General features: G+C 34.8%; 1 protein-coding gene across 4 annotated transcripts in view; it reads left to right on the top strand.

The window, feature by feature from the left end:
• Positions 1-16,155, top strand: part of tefu (Serine/threonine-protein kinase tefu) — a 99,133-nt gene that overhangs the window by 54,433 nt on the left and 28,545 nt on the right. For all 4 annotated transcript variants that reach the window (XM_069844034.1, XM_069844036.1, XM_069844035.1 and 1 more), the window contains 8 exons: positions 2,643-3,299; positions 6,164-6,304; positions 8,139-8,388; positions 9,294-9,538; positions 11,962-12,136; positions 12,226-12,325; positions 12,631-12,753; positions 15,349-15,457. In XM_069844034.1, the coding sequence (XP_069700135.1) occupies positions 2,643-3,299; positions 6,164-6,304; positions 8,139-8,388; positions 9,294-9,538; positions 11,962-12,136; positions 12,226-12,325; positions 12,631-12,753; positions 15,349-15,457 (1,800 nt within the window). The remainder of the gene's footprint in view (positions 1-2,642; positions 3,300-6,163; positions 6,305-8,138; positions 8,389-9,293; positions 9,539-11,961; positions 12,137-12,225; positions 12,326-12,630; positions 12,754-15,348; positions 15,458-16,155) is intronic.

Below are 16,155 nucleotides of genomic sequence, written 5' to 3'. Positions count from 1 at the left end.
TGCAATAAAAATGCTTAAACATCTCTGTAGTTTCATCTGGTATACTGGGTGTTCAGTTCAAAATGTGTCATGGCTTGCTGTATGTCGTCATGTGGCTATCCGATGAGCCTAGAGAATTCAATCTTCCTACACTTCTGCAGAGGCGTATTACCTAAATGCGAGAGAAGTTGCCTAGCAAGTACGGCATTCATTCTCAAGATCACTTACCGATACGTACGGTAACGCCAGTAGTGGCAAGAATGTGAAATGTTTGGAAACACGTACTGAAGTGAGTTTTTTTTTCTTACTGTCGGGATATGGGGAGAGGGTTAAGACGATTACTTACATATTTGTTGACATTAACTTGGACGGTCAACATGGACATGGAGCATTTTGATTTGTGTTGTGGAATGTTGCCGTATGCAATCAATGATAACAAATACCCTGCGTACGACTTTCCCGCGCAAAACACAGTTCGAAAGAGGTTATGGTAGCACACAGACTTTACAGACCGCCATCTGTTGCTACGACATTCAAGTTATACCGTACACGTTCTCAAGTTCAGATTGAACGCCTTGATTAATAGGCAACTTCACTGACATAAAAGCTGAAACTCGCTTCAAATCGCTGACTCACAACAGTGACGTCATGACACACTTTGAAATGAACACCCAGTAGTTTACTTGTTTTGTTAGAAGGTAAATATGCAAGCTCGATCTTCTTTAAATTTATATTTTTGGAGTGCACAGGGTAGTTGTTGACAAACAACAAAATCTTGCAATTTGCCATCGTTATTTTATTGTCTTAAGTCCTTCAACCATGTGACAAACAGGTCTCCTGTCTTCCATTGTTCATGCTTGACTTTTATAATCAGATGTAAATTCTTAACATTCTTGAAACAGCGGAGTTTGCGGGATTTGCCTATTACCAATAACAATGGCAATTTTCGGAATTTACAACAACAGGTGGTACTGTCTTCACTGGCACTGAAATGTAAAACTGACAACCAGAGGACCAAACTCTCTGTAGAGTCTTGCAGATACGAGGGCTGAATCCCATTCTATTGTATTCACCAAATACGAACTCCAACATGCCCTTGACATGCAGAGCTGCAGGCCCTACTAATGTCAAATTGAGAATGCAGGTGGATTTTCTCAGTGTTCTTTAAAATACACTATTTAAAGAATTTTCAGACAATGAAAGAGGGTTCCTAAACAGGATGACGTGGAGCTTAACCGTTGAATTTCATATGATTTTATATAGGGAATGTCCAGGGACTGGAAGAAAAGGCCGTATAATATGGGATAGTGTAATAAATGGGTGCATATTATCAGGATTTCACTGTATTTATATTTGAATGATTTTGACTGATCTGAGTATGTTTACTCACAAACATTGGCATTGTCTGGTTACATATTTTGAAAACCTTACTGTAAGCTTTTTGTCCTAGAAGAAAAGAATGTGTCAGTTTTCTTCTCCAGTATACAGTATAACAATAAATAGACGCAGTTGAACTACTGCATTCTTTCTATATTTAGTATGTTAAATATTCGTGTAATGTCTTCCTTTATCTTCATATATTTTCTGTGCATGGCTCGTTTGTATATTTTCTGTAGTTGCTAAAGGAGATAAGGAGGTGCACTCTTCATTATCTTCCTTGCTTAGTTGTGATTGATTGTACTTACTCTTTTTCAGGCTGGGTTATTTTTCTTACCTCTGGTAGAACTGTCCAGTCTACTGTATGTAGTCATGGGATTACTTGGCTTTAACATTGCTTAGAAGTCTGAATTGTGAATATATCTAGTAATGTTGCTGCTGTTTCAATCATTCTTTTCAAATGGGATTTATTGTAGAATTTATCTTTGTCGTCATATGATTTTTATCATTAATAGTCTCTCTCTAATGTCTTGCATCTTTTCATATTTCACCATACATAGCTCATCTGTCTGCTTTTTCTGAAGTTACTAAACAAGATTTTGTTCTGCATTATTGTGCGTAGGGACCTAACTAAAGCACTAGTGACTTTCTTAGCATTAAGAATTTGTACAGCATTCAGAAGAAAATCATGCAGAATGTTCTGAATTTCTTGAGTAATATTATCAGAGCATTTGGCAGATTCTCTAGTGCAGTGGTCATCAGCACTCGCTGAAATGGTAATGGGTAAGGAGTGTATCAGAAAATGCACCGTCGTGCAGGAGGGAGAGGGAGAAAGTATACCCACCAGCAGCCATGGATGAACGCTAGTGCATCTCTTACTCACGAGTAAGAGATGCTAGCTCGAGAGTGCACTGTGCTGATGACCACTGCTCTAGTGCATTCATAATAGCAATGAATTAGGCCAATTCATATATACATAGACAAAACATGTATTGTAAGTGTGTGAGGTAAATATGCTGTAATCCATAGAAGAATAGTTTAAATAGCTTTTACTGTTACATTCTTAGGCAAGTGTTGCCAAAGCAATCAAAATGGAAGACAAATATTATGAATTTAAACTCCATTCTTTTTTGGAATTAAATGGTGTTCTCATTCGTATGTAAACCTTATTTTTGATTAACTTTTAGCAATTTCAAGAATGTTCTCATTTTTGTATAATCTTATACGTAACACTTATTTGTAAATATTTCGTTCTATTTACATCCTGATTCCTTTTTTCATTGCAGGAAAATTCCCCAAAGCCTGGCCTCTCGCTTGTGGTGTACTTTGCTAAAGAGACTCCAGAACGCATTCAGAAGATTCTACTATGCCTTGCAGTTGACATACACCGGGTGCCAACACTTGAAGATAAACTCAAATCCTTGCACCGTTACGTCACTTTTGCACACATCTTAATCAGTGAGCTGCATGCTGACGGGACTGGACTGGGCAACATGGCCAGCTTTATAATCCGAGATGTTTCACACACTCTTATCCATCTCGTGAAACAAGAGGAGCAGCCATTGGCCGTAGCAGCTTGTCACTTCTACAAACAATTTTGTAGCAAATGTTTCCCATCATGTGCCTCAGTTATAAAAACCTTCCTGAGGGTGATTGTGAGCATTCTTGTGCCCCTTGCGAAACTGAGTGATGAGTTGGGTGCAGAGAGTCGAGAATTATTAAGATTTCTAGTTGTTGAAAATAGTGAACATTTGACCTCGGCTATTGAAATGTTAGATCCTTTTCCAGGTGATGAAATATTTGAAGAAATGCAGGCTGTTTACTCAAGGACTGTACAAACTAAGAGAAAGGACACCCTCGAGGATACTATAAAACATTTCCTGAATGCTGGAAACAAAAATCTGGGCTGTAGAGAGGAAGGACTGAAGCATCTTCGGACTCAGGTATTTTCAATAGCAGTCTTTGATCATTTTTCTAACCTAATTTTTGGAAAAGGAAGAAGACATTATCTATTTGTTTAAAGTGTAGCTATCTAACCAGTGTAACTTATTAACGAACTGCCTATTTAGTTACCTAATTAGCTAGCTAACTGACAAATTACAAATTAACCAGCTATAGGTCTGGATAACAGCTGGTCTCTCTTATCATATTATTCATACTGTTACAATTCTGGCTTGTATTCTAAGATGATGAATACACTGCAAAGGTGCGTTCCTACCAAAATTAGTAAGCAACATTCGTCAACATTGTAAATTAACAATATTAACCTCACTATCATTTAAAATTATGGTAACTAACAAAGTGTTGGAGAAATTTATAACAAGAATCTAATTAAGAAGAAAATACGGTGGACTCTTTTTAATTCGAATTGTAATAGTATATTGAAAAAAATTCTAAATGTTCAAAATTCGAATCAACCAGCAAGTTGTTGTTGTTGTTGTTTATTATTATTATTATTATTATTATTATTATTATTATTATTGTTGTTGTTGTTGTTGTTGTTATTATTATTATTATTATTATTATTATTATTATTATTATTATTTCAGAAAATTCGTGTACTCTGATGAGTAATGGATGTGCAGTGTACTTTACCTAAACTGCTGCCCTGTTTCATTCATATCTATACAAAATTAGACTATCAATACAAGAAAACACTTTTACATTTTTTGCTAACGTTAAAATTGTGTATGTTCCACTCTTCTACATTGTGAATGTAGAAGAGCCAATAATACACTGACTTTTGTATGTAGGTACAAAAATGACAATTTCCACAATTTTGTTCTCTTCCAAGTTATTATCTGGTAGTAAAGAGGGAAGGAGGGGAACCCTTAACACCTATAAATAATTGCATTGGACATTAACCTGTTGCTGTTACCAGTGGTCAGAAACTGGATAACACTACAATATCTCTTAGCAATAGCAACTACTTTTTTCTGTTCCACTTCCTGTCTTTATGAACTTTAAGAAAAGATTTTGAATTCTTGGAATAATTACTTTACACCCTGACCAGCCTCATGGTCTAGTGGTCAGAGCTTCTGGCTATAGTTCATGAGGTCCCAGGTTCGATTCCCGGTTAGAGCACAGGAATTTTTTCTTAAAGGGGATTATTCCTGTGTTCGTCCATAGTCTGGAATTTAGATTAAGTTTAGATTTAAGACCTCTCCTGGCACCACATTATCATAATCATCCTATCACATCATCGGGGTAATGTAACTCCACCTTCCAGGCGCCCCAACCTCAGAAGTGGGTTACAACTAAGCCATGGCCAGGAGAGAAGACCAGAAATGTCGAAAAGACAACCTGGTGGCATTGGAATAAAAAATTTAGATCATCTTCTCTAAATATTAGATACATTTTTTAATTCAAGAAATGGATTCGGAACACCTCAAAATCTGTGCTTCAGTGGCTGGTCATGATAATATCTTTGAAAAATATTGGAGTGCAAGAGGTCAAATGACTTTATTGTCAAACGTCTGGCATTAGAAAACAACAACAACATTTTTTAATTGAGACAACAGCCTCTAATACACTGGAAGACAGCTCATTGTTACAGGAACGAGCGAGAGGTCAGTGACATATGCAAGTAACTTCCTACAAGTAATATTTCTGTTATCTATGTTTCTGAAAATGAAACCAATAAATAATTCATTCCACTACAGTTAAAACATACTCAACAATCACGAAAAGCTTCAAATCCAGTAACTATAACTGTTTACATAAAACAGATTTACAGTTTGGTAAAACAAGGTGCACAGTGAGTCAAATGGCTAAAGCATTTGCTTTTAATGCTGTGGTAACCCAGCTTTGAATCCCAGCAGGTTCAAGTGAAATATGTGACGGACAAAGAAGTAGCCTACTTAGGGTAGATTTTTCATAGCAAATTCCCATTTCCCCTACAACACTTCAAATTAATCATCATTATCATATGGAGCTATGTAGCTCGCCTCTTATAGTGCGAGTGCAACACCTATGGTGGCAAAAAGAACTAAATCTTCAGCGTACTGCTCATAGATTAGGATGCCTGCGTGAATAATATAAAATCAAGTATCCGTCATTGGAGAAATAAAAGTTTGGTAGAACGAAAGCTCACAATTCAGGTCACCACATCAGCTCAGGTGGTAGACCTTGTTATAAATTGTCATGGGCTTAATTAATTGCAGAAGCAAACATGTTCACTTTACACAAATGATCTAAAAAATGTTCCTGAAAACAGCCCATTACATTTGATCCTGCAAGATTTTGGTTCACAGAAGGTACAACTTTGGGAAATTAAATTTAGTAGTGGAGAATCTTAAATTTATTCCATTAACAGGACTGTATTCCTTACTCAAGGATTCAAGGTTAATGAACTGATACTGAATAATTTCGGCAAGCACAATAAATCTTCAGGCTACAGTGCGTCTGAAGCATATGAGACAGACCAGCATAAAAAAAAAATCAATTTTTTGATTTGACTTTCAGAAGTTTTCGATAGTCTCACTTGTATTGAATCTCACAATTATTTTTGAAACTGTTCTCTAATTGAACACCAATTTCATATAGAAATTTTTGTCATTTTGAGACATGTATCTTCATTTTTACAAACTTCTAACACAGACCCAGTCACACAAAATTTCATTACTAATGTGTTGTTAAGTTATCAAAAACTAGAGAGTATGGAAACTTATGTTAGCAATGTCCTTTTAAGTACTTTTTAAATGTTGAAAACTTTTCGTTCCACTATACAACTTAAACAATGAAAAGAAATACTACATTTTAAACTTGTATCATTAACATGATGAAATTTTAAATGTAATTTTCACAGCTGTCAGAGAAGAAGACAGAGCTTTGTTTACTATACAAGGAGCTGAACGACATGAGAGGATTTTCTGAAGACTGTGCCAAAAGTTTGTTGCATCAGCTAATGTTTATGTTGGTTGAACTGACATCTGTACCTGATCCAAAAGTAAGTTACTTAAATATGTTGTTACGATTGTGATTGTTATGAGGTAGAAGTATAGATTTTCCGAATGTGATTTACTGTTGAATACACACTTCAAGTATATTATATGTTAACCATAATATCGTCTTTCTTTATTCCCTGTTAGTTCCTTGAAGTATGTCTGCACATTACGATTTTTACCTTCCTGTTACATTTTATTATTCTCTCCGTAATTCACCTTACAGCTAGGGGTATGAGAAGGAAAATTTTCTGCAAAAAATTGTTTGAATTGGAAATTTTTCCTTATATTTTTCAGGAACATTTTCCACCTGACCAAATTGATGCATTTTTTGCACTCTTGCTTACAGCTTCAAGAGCTGAACATGTATTGCTCACTCACTCTTCTCATTAACCATCAGCTCATCAAACGGAGCTCATAAGTTATCTAATCCTTTATGTCTGTGTAAAAAATGACTTCATAACAACGCAAGTATCAAATTTGTTTTTGCCAGAGCATTAATACTGATCAATAAACAAATGCTGACAAATATCATGTTCTGAAAACTTTCCTGATCTAACCTAAATTGTCACAACACTATTTTCTTTACAAGGGGCTGATGTATGCTTATCATTTCAAAATAATTAGTTACGGTACTGTTGGTTCAGGAAAAATTAATATGATGTGGTTCGTGATTCGTCTTTGCTATATCTGTGGACTCCCCATATTTTTTCTTTTTTATTTTTTTTGCAACGCATTTACAGCTGTCAGTCACCCATACCTATAGCAAGTTCGAAATTCTATATTGTATTGAACGTGGTTTGTAATTGTCTAAGAAAACTGTTTCGTATTCATTTGCATATAAAATTTATTTTTAAATCCTGATGTTTTGAATAATTTTCGTGTAATTGTGCCATAACAAAAAAATATGTATTGTGTACCATCTACCATTAAGGGGAAGAGTGATAATTATATCAGTACAATATTATAGAACTTATCAAAATCAATAAACTAAAAAAAATTCTTTCCTTTCATCACTACTCACATCATAAGGCACTTAAGATTATTATCCATTCTGTATACAAAGCGTTGAGGTGTGTCAGCTGCTTGGTATGCTTTTCCGAGATTGATATCTTTGTATTATTCAGCAAAATTATTATTGAAGAAAAATTATAAACAGACAATATTAAACAAAATAATAAAAAAGTTAGTGAAAATAAATCTTGGTGCGAAATTTAAATTAAAAAAAAAAAATGAAAATTTTATTCCTAATTCTCCAAGAAGAACAGCAGGGACTATATTCAGACTAATAACTGGACATGACTGTTTGGAGCATTTATACATCACCAAAATGTGTCTTTTGCAGAAAAGAAGATTCAACTATAAAACTGCAGCACAAACTAAACAGCAAAGAACTCTAAGATACAATTCTTCAAAGTAATACCATGTGTTTATGTTTTTCACTGTTATTAAATATTTTATAAAATTAAGGGTTTGATAAAAAATGTTTCAGACAAAAGTTTTTTTTTTTTTTTTTTTGCGTAAACTAGGAATGTGACTGAAAAAAGTTTCCCACTTGAGGAAACTAAGTTGACTTTAAAATGATCTTGATAACCTTCACTAAATCAAAAATAACTAATGTCATTGTTTTTCCCCCTCAAGTAAAGAAAGAGTTATTCAGAATTGTGTTCTCGCAGATGCTTTGTTTTCAAGATAAGCAACAGGAAAGCTTAAGAAAAATCACTCGTATGAAGTACTTGAAATTGACAATTTCATAATAAGGTGCTGAATTTTACAGCTTCTGTCGTGTATTTGTTGATAAATTATCAGCTGTGGCAGAAGTTCACTCTGCATTTGCAGATTAGATTGGAGGCATCTCGGTGTCTAGGAGAGCTTGGCCCTGCAGATCTGACAACTATGATCCTGAAGCCAGAGAAGAGCCTAGAACTGCAGGGAAATGACTTCCGTAACAACCCCGTGCTAGTGTTCACATCACACGTTGTGGGACTTCTGGTGGACTACATGGTTGATGAGAACATCGATGTCGTGGAGGCAGCTAGCAATGGTCTCTATCAAGTCCTCAAGTCTTATGAAGGACAACAGGTTGTAGGTGATTACATATCTCTTTTTAGAAAATTTATTCAATTTATTTTTTCATATGGAAGAAAGTTTTCTCTCTCTCCCTCTCCAACTCTATCTCACTTTCTCAAGAAGTAGTTCAACAATAACAGTCGATGATGATGATGATGATGATGATGATGATGATGATGATGATGATGATGACAACGATGCCTGCAAATAACATATATGTCTTGAAAAAATTGCTATTGCTATTTTATTTTTTTGTTTATATCTTACTTTGTGAGGATTTTCAGTGTCTGGAGGCATTAACTAATCAGCTACCATCTCATATCTTATCCACATCACTATCTGACTAGTACGAATACACATAAGACCCTAGAAATAACCATTGAAAATGTTGTTGTTGTTGTTTTCTAATGCCAGGCGTTTGACAATAAAGTCATTTGACCTCTTGCACTCCAATATTTTTCAAAGATATCATGACCAGCCACTGAAGCACTGATTTTGAGGTGTTCCGAATCCATTTCTTGGTTTGAGTTGCACAATGGGCAGTTAGGGGACTGATATATTCCAATTCTATGCAGGTGTTTGGCCAAACAATCATGGCCTGTTGCCAATCTAAATGCAGCTACAGACGATTTTCGTGGTAAATCGGGAATTAACTGTGGATTTTGATGCAGAGAGTTCCATTTTTTCCCCTTGGGATTGTGTTATCAAATTTTGTTTGTTGAAGTCTAAGTATGTAGATTTAATGCTGGCAAGCATGTGGTACAAATAGAAAGCAACAGTGCTGTATATTTATCAATTACTGTAAAGAACCTTAAAAAAATATTTTAAATTATTATTATCGCCCATTTTAAATTGATAGCAGTATGAATTTAACGTAATGTGATGTAATTTAAGTTGACATGTGATACGTTAATATTTTTCCAGGTGCTAGTGGATTTGACTCTCATAATATTATACCGTTCAAAGCAGACAAGAAAACAAAGCGGCAGTCTTCATTAGTGATAGATGAAGATCTGTTCAAGACCACTGTGGATATGGAAAACCTCTGGTGTCCCATGGAAGAGTGTAGCCATGAGAAATGGGTCACGACTTTGGTATCAACAATTCTGAAGACATTTGCACAAGAGAATTGCTATATCTCACAGCTGGTCCCTATCTGCAATGTGAAGGTGAGGCTATAATGAACGTCAAGTGACAGAATGGATTTTTGTCACTTTGGATATTAACATTAATTAATCATTTATTAAATTTAAAATTAAGTTCAAATGCTTATTCCTGTATGAAAATGGAATTCGAGCATGTTTAGTGGTTAATGTGAGCAATTCGTTGGGTTGGTTTGATTTGATTTGTAATACTAAGCATTTGATAACTATCTAAGCCATCTTACTTGGCATCAGCGTAATTGACAACCCATTTTGAATTGTTATTGTCTGATAGTGATGAAAGACTTAATTAACTTGAACATTTTTTTGTCTCTTGTTACCCAATATAGACCCAATAGTGCATAGTTTTGCTGCATTTTTATGTTTAGACAAGGTAAGAGATAGTTTTTGTTGAGAATTTTTCCTGTTTTGTTGCATATTGTCCATCTTGGGTCTTCTAAAGTCTGTTCAATGGAAGAATAAAGTTATGTAAACACATGCACGTAGTCTTGAGATCTCTCAGTGTCTCTTTTGTTTGTTTGTTGCCATGTAAATAGATCTGTAGGTGTTCTGTGGTTTACATCACTTTATTCTTTTGCTGGACAGAGTAGGCCTATATGTAATATATTCCATTCAGATAATGATTATTTTATTATATAATGTAATATATTACAATAAGAAGGAAAGAATAAATCAAAGTAACTAATTAATAGAAGTAACTCTTGCTTGACTGTTTCCTAAGCTTATATAATATATTCGCTGGTTTAATCTTCTTTACATTGTCACAATTATAATAATAACAATAATAATAATAATAATAATAATAATAATAATAATAATGATTTATTTTAGCTGGCAGAGTTAAGGCCGTAAGGGCTTCTCTTCCACTCAACCAGCAAAAAGTATATATATACATATGCATGAGCTTACAAAGAATTCAACAATTTGATTTAGATGAGAGTTACATGTATACAAGAGTTATTTACGAATTAAACAACAAAATACTATGAACTATTAATTAAACACTGAAATAAACTGTGTAGCAGAATTAAGCTAAAATACATAGTATGTTAATATATTTCAAATAATATTAGATAATAGAAAGAGATTATTATGAGACAATTTTGAAAATACAGCACTATCAGGATGATGTCTAAAGAAAGAAGTAACAATGTAGTCAGTGATAGTTTAAATCAGTATGATTGGAGTGAAATGCTAATAAGGTTATCTTTTAAGCTGTTTTTGAAGGTGTTTATTGTCTTGCAGCCCCTAATATTTTGTGACAAGGAATTCCATTGACGCGAGGTGGATACTGTAAAAGATGATGAATAACAAGATGTTCTATGAAGAGGTATACTTAGCGTGCCACAGATAAGTGATCTGGTATTTACGTCGTGGTTAGAGTATAGATAAGAGAAACGAGACGAAAGATAATTTGTTGTTGAGGTGTGCAGAATTCGAAAGAGTAAAGACAAAGAGTGTAAAGTTCTGCATTCTTTAAGTCGGAGCCATGAAAGACTTGCAAAGGACGGTGATATGTGATCATATCGTCGGATGTTGCACACGTATCTGACACACATATTTTGAGCTCGCTGTAACTTGACTGACAGTTCAGAACTTAGGTCACTTAACAAAATGTCACAATAATCGAAGTGCGGCATTACTAGGGTTTGTACCAGGGTAAGTTTTAGTTGCTGGGGCAAGAAGTTTCTCAAGTGACTCAAACAGTGAATGGAGGAACAAATTTTTTTTTATCGTTTCTTTAACTTGAAAATTCCAACTTAGATTATTATCAAAAAAGAAGCCAAGATTTTTTACGACAGATGAATAAGGGATTCAGGTTGTCTTAAATAATTATCTTTATATAATTTTTGTTTTGTTTGCTGTTTTTTCCAAAGTAGAAAAGTCAGTATTTAAAAGTATATATATATATATATATATATATTAATCGTCGATCTGGTTGGCAAGTTGGTATAGCGCTGGCCTTCTATGCCCAAGGTTGCGGGTTCGATGCCGTGCCAGGTCGATGGCATTTAAGTGTGCGACGCTGATATAACCTCTGCAGTTGCGAGCGTCGTTAAATAAAACATAACAACATATATATTAACAAGTATTAATAGTTTATAACTTCTCAGGAGCCAGAAAGCAGTTTCACACCTGACTGCGTACAATTCAGGACACTGGAGCAGGAAATGTGAGAAAGTTTTTTCTCTCTTTCAACAGCACACATGGAATCATCAGTAATGGCAGGTGACATGTAGTGTCTTTACATTGTTATTCATTATATTTTTTCTTTAGGGTCTTACTAACTCGTTGCCATTGTGTGCCCCATACACAGGAATAAAACAGGCAGTGTGGTAACAAGTATAAACCTGAATCAAAGAAGACTCGGTTCAAGACATAGGAGCTGGTTACATAATTAAGGTTTTTTTGCCATTTTATGTTCACAGGTTTCATTTGCCGAGCAGCTCCTGCCCATGCTGGTATCTCTAGTCTTGAGCACAGGCCATGACATCTGTAGAACCGTGATGAACAGATGTGTATGCTATTTCTTCAGGCAGCATTTTGATATATATTTACAACTAGAGAAAGATAGAATTACATCTCCAGTTCCAGTTCTCAAGCGTGAGTCTTTTGTTTATTGGAGAATATTGGTGTATACAGTAGTAGGTAAATATTTTAGTTGTTAAAATGATCTTGTTGTGTGTTTGCAGATGTCAAGCAACAGGTGTGTTTCAACAAGGCATCTGTTCAGTGTATGCTGAACGTTGTGCACTTTGCAAGACTTCAGAAAAATTTGAAACCAGGACAAAGGTATGTTGTCCAAATTAATTACCCGAGTGAGTGGATGAACTATCCCTCAGAAGAAGATTGTCTAGTTATCATGCTAGCCATTGCATTTGAGGTTTGCAGGTTCAAACTTGGCTTTCTTCAGGAGGGAAGTAAAGCTGGGTGTCCTGTGTTGTAGAATTATAGCACGTAAAAGAATTTTGTCCCTGATAGAGAGCTGATAAAATTTCTGGAATGCTTCTCACCAACGTTCAATTGTAGTTATGAATAATCTTTGCAGCTGAAAACTTCATTAAATAAAGTACTTTTACTTAATTTTAATGTTGCAGGAATGGTGGCACAAGTAGCCAGCATCTAGAACTGAACTACCTCCATATCGCCCAAGCTGCCCAGTTCTGCTCTGCATATTTCACATCCATCCTATATGCCGAGCTGTGGTGTGATGAAACCAGGTATGTTCTAGACTTAGAAAAGCAGTTGGATTGTGTTAATAACCTCCCATATCTCAAATACGAAGCTTATAATGCATGGATATACTCTAATGTTGTGAGCCTTCGTTGTCTAAAAGTAATCACAAATTATAATATGCTTTTTCTTGTTCTTCCTCAACACTTAGGCATGTGTCTTTTACAGCTTCACAATTTGTTTTTCTATCTCTCCTTGGTCATTCTGTTTCTCTTGGTTTGTAGTGAAATTTTCTTTTCTTGTCGGTTTATTGTGGAATTCTCGTCAAGTAGCTTTCTAGCAAGGAAACTATTAATGAGCTTATGTAAAAATATCCCCTCATACTGCACACATTATTAAATCTCCATAGCAGATAGACAAAAATGAATGGTGTGTTTCCAAAACTTGCTGTTTTGCTCAAAAATATATTTTGACCCAATAACATAATAAACATATTTCTTACATTCTGAATTCAATGCTAAAGTTATTTTTTTGCCAATTCCTGCGATAAGTATAATTTCTTTTCCAAAACATTATATTTTTTATTTTTCAGGCCAAAATCTATTATCTTATATTTTAATTTCAAAATTATTGGTAAGCTATGAAGTATTCTAATACATTTAATACATGTTGTTGTTGTTTTCTAATGCCAGGCGTTTGACAATAATGTCATTTGACCTCTTGCACTCCAATATTTTTCAAAGATATTATCATGACCAGCCACTGAAGCACAGATTTTGAGGTGTTCCGAATCCATTTCTTGGTTTGAGTTGCACAATGGACAGTTAGGGGACTGATATATTCCAATTCTATGCAGGTGTTTGGCCAAACAGTCATGGCCTGTTGCCAATCTAAATGCAGCTACAGACGATTTTCGTGGTAAATCGGGAATTAACTGTGGATTTTGATGCAGAGAGTTCCATTTTTTCCCTTGGGATTGTGTTATCAAATTTTGTTTGTTGAAGTCTAAATATGTAGATTTAATAAATCTTTTCACAGAGTAATACGTAGATTTAGTAACAGGTCTGTAAGTAGCAGTGCTGCCCTTCTTTGCTAAAGCATCCGCATTCTCGTTTCCCAGGATTCCACAATGGGATGGTATCCATTGGAATACAATTCTTTTATTGAGTGATAGTAATTGAGAGAGCATTTTAGTTATTTCTGCTGTTTGAGATGAAGGTGTGTGTTTATAGACTATTGATAGAATAGCTGCTTTGGAGTCTGACAATATAACTGCATTTTTAAATTTACTGATGTGGCATAGAAGATTCCTGAGACTTTCACTTATTGCAATGATTTCTCTATCAAAACTTGTTGTTCCATACCCAAGAGATCTATAAAGTGAGAAGAGACAGCACGTAACACCTGCACCGGCACCTTGTTCTCTGGAGATCAAGGATCCGTCGGTGTATAAATGAAGCCAGTTTTGTGGAGGGTATCTAATGTTAATTGTCTCTAAAGACAATTGTTATAGTATTTCAGTGTTTACTTCTGATTTCAGTATTTCTTCTGTTAAATTTAGATTATATTCCATATTTAATAGAGTTAAAGGGTTTGGTTTAATTTGTAGGTTTTCTTTTAAATACGGGATATTGATTTTCTGCTTTAATTCTTGAACAATGGATATGGAACTTTTTTGAGTTTTCAATCTACAGAGAGGACTGTATGAATGCCAATTGTTTCCTGGTAATCTAATAAGTTTTTCATATTGAATCAGTGCTTTTTCTTCTATTGTCATTTTGATGCTGTTAATTTTTCACTCCATTTTTCACATTTAATACATAGAATGGTATAAAATATCTGTAAGATAAGAATAGACACACATTTTAAAAATTTGTTCGTATATTTCAAAGCCAGTAATTTTTATCCTCCTGTAAAAATAATTGAAAGTGAAATAGCATTTTTTGGAAACAAACCATTCTAAAATGCAAAAACTTAGCTGCTCATATGGACTGTAAGATTACAAAATTAAAGCGACGATATAAGATTATCAGAAAATTGAATGGCCCCTGGTCATGAGTGGATAGTGCTCACTCAGCTGTCATCAGCTGGCAAAGCATGTTAAGCACATGAGCTTATTTCGCGTGTCACGAGGATGGCAACTCTGTACCCTGTTCTTGCAAAATTAGGAGGATTTGTAGTGGGAAATTTCTGGCCTGATATGGTGATCATTAGCAGCATTTCGATTTCGAGCATTCTCTGTCTCGCAGCTCATCTCCATAGACTCAAAATCGTATCATCTCATATATGTGCTTTGTGTTGGAAGAAGAGTCAGGTATGAGCTGGGAACGTATGAATAAGTGCAGTGCTTTAAACAATGTAAGAGACAAAATGAACATTCCTAATGTATTTATTAGGAAGTAAAAAGACGAATAGTTTTGTACCAAGTGTCTTGAGTAATAAATAAATAATAACAAATTTCAAGCATTCTTAAGTTTGTCCAGAATCTTGGTTTGCTCAAGTGATATTTCACATCACCAAGAGGTGACACAATGGACTTATCTCAATGTACGCCATGTGCAGTCCACCCATATGCATGATAATCCAGTGACTTTCAGCACCATTTTTATTGAGCGTGATTGTCCTTATTTAACATATTTCAGGGAGAGCAATGCTTCTGATTGTGTTGTGGGACAAAGTCTCTCAGCTCTGGAGTACATTTGCGAGAGAAATGCAGACAATGGGGTGGCTCTTCAGAATATCCTGAGAGAGGTAACCTAACATATTTCAGTTTTGTTTGAGCGAGAAGTGGAAGCAATAGTGGTGAGGGAAAGAGTTTCAGAATGGACTTGTATCGTTGTTGAAGTATTATAAAACATGACATTTTTAAGATTAGATCCGCTTTATTGTTAGTCTTCATCTGAAGATAGTACATCCAACTTTCGAAACATGTTCGTTGGCAATGGAAAAAGTCTGTTCTCAACTTTTTCTCTCATTTTATCCTAGAAATCTGTTAAATATTGAGTATTATAATATGTAGATATGACGTCATATCTGGTATTGAGTATTTAGAAGTTCTGTATTTTATATTTTATTTTCTTTTTTTTAAGTATCCAATGACTGAAACTGGTGAAAGCGATTAATTTCAAATATAGGTCCTACAGATCTTAAGTTTTTTTACCTATAGCAAGTGTCTTGCACTGAAGGAGGTGATGCCAGTTTATATCTGTATAACAGAGAAGTACAAGAGCTTGTCTCAATGTGATATCTCCTGGATTAGACAACTGTATAACACATATGAAATCCAGCAACTTCTGCAAAGCTACTAGATGAAGTGTACTGAAAAAGTGACAAAATGTTGTTGTTGTTTTCTAATGCCAGGCGTTTGACAATAAAGTCATTTGACCTCTTGCACTCCAATATTTGTCAAAGATATTATCATGACCAGCCACTGAAGCACAGATTTTGAG

Source organism: Periplaneta americana, chromosome 13, assembly GCF_040183065.1.
Source record: "Periplaneta americana isolate PAMFEO1 chromosome 13, P.americana_PAMFEO1_priV1, whole genome shotgun sequence".
In the NCBI taxonomy this organism is placed as follows: domain Eukaryota; kingdom Metazoa; phylum Arthropoda; class Insecta; order Blattodea; family Blattidae; genus Periplaneta; species Periplaneta americana.
Note: the sequence above shows the minus strand (reverse complement) of the source record. Positions and strands in the feature narration are given on the sequence as shown.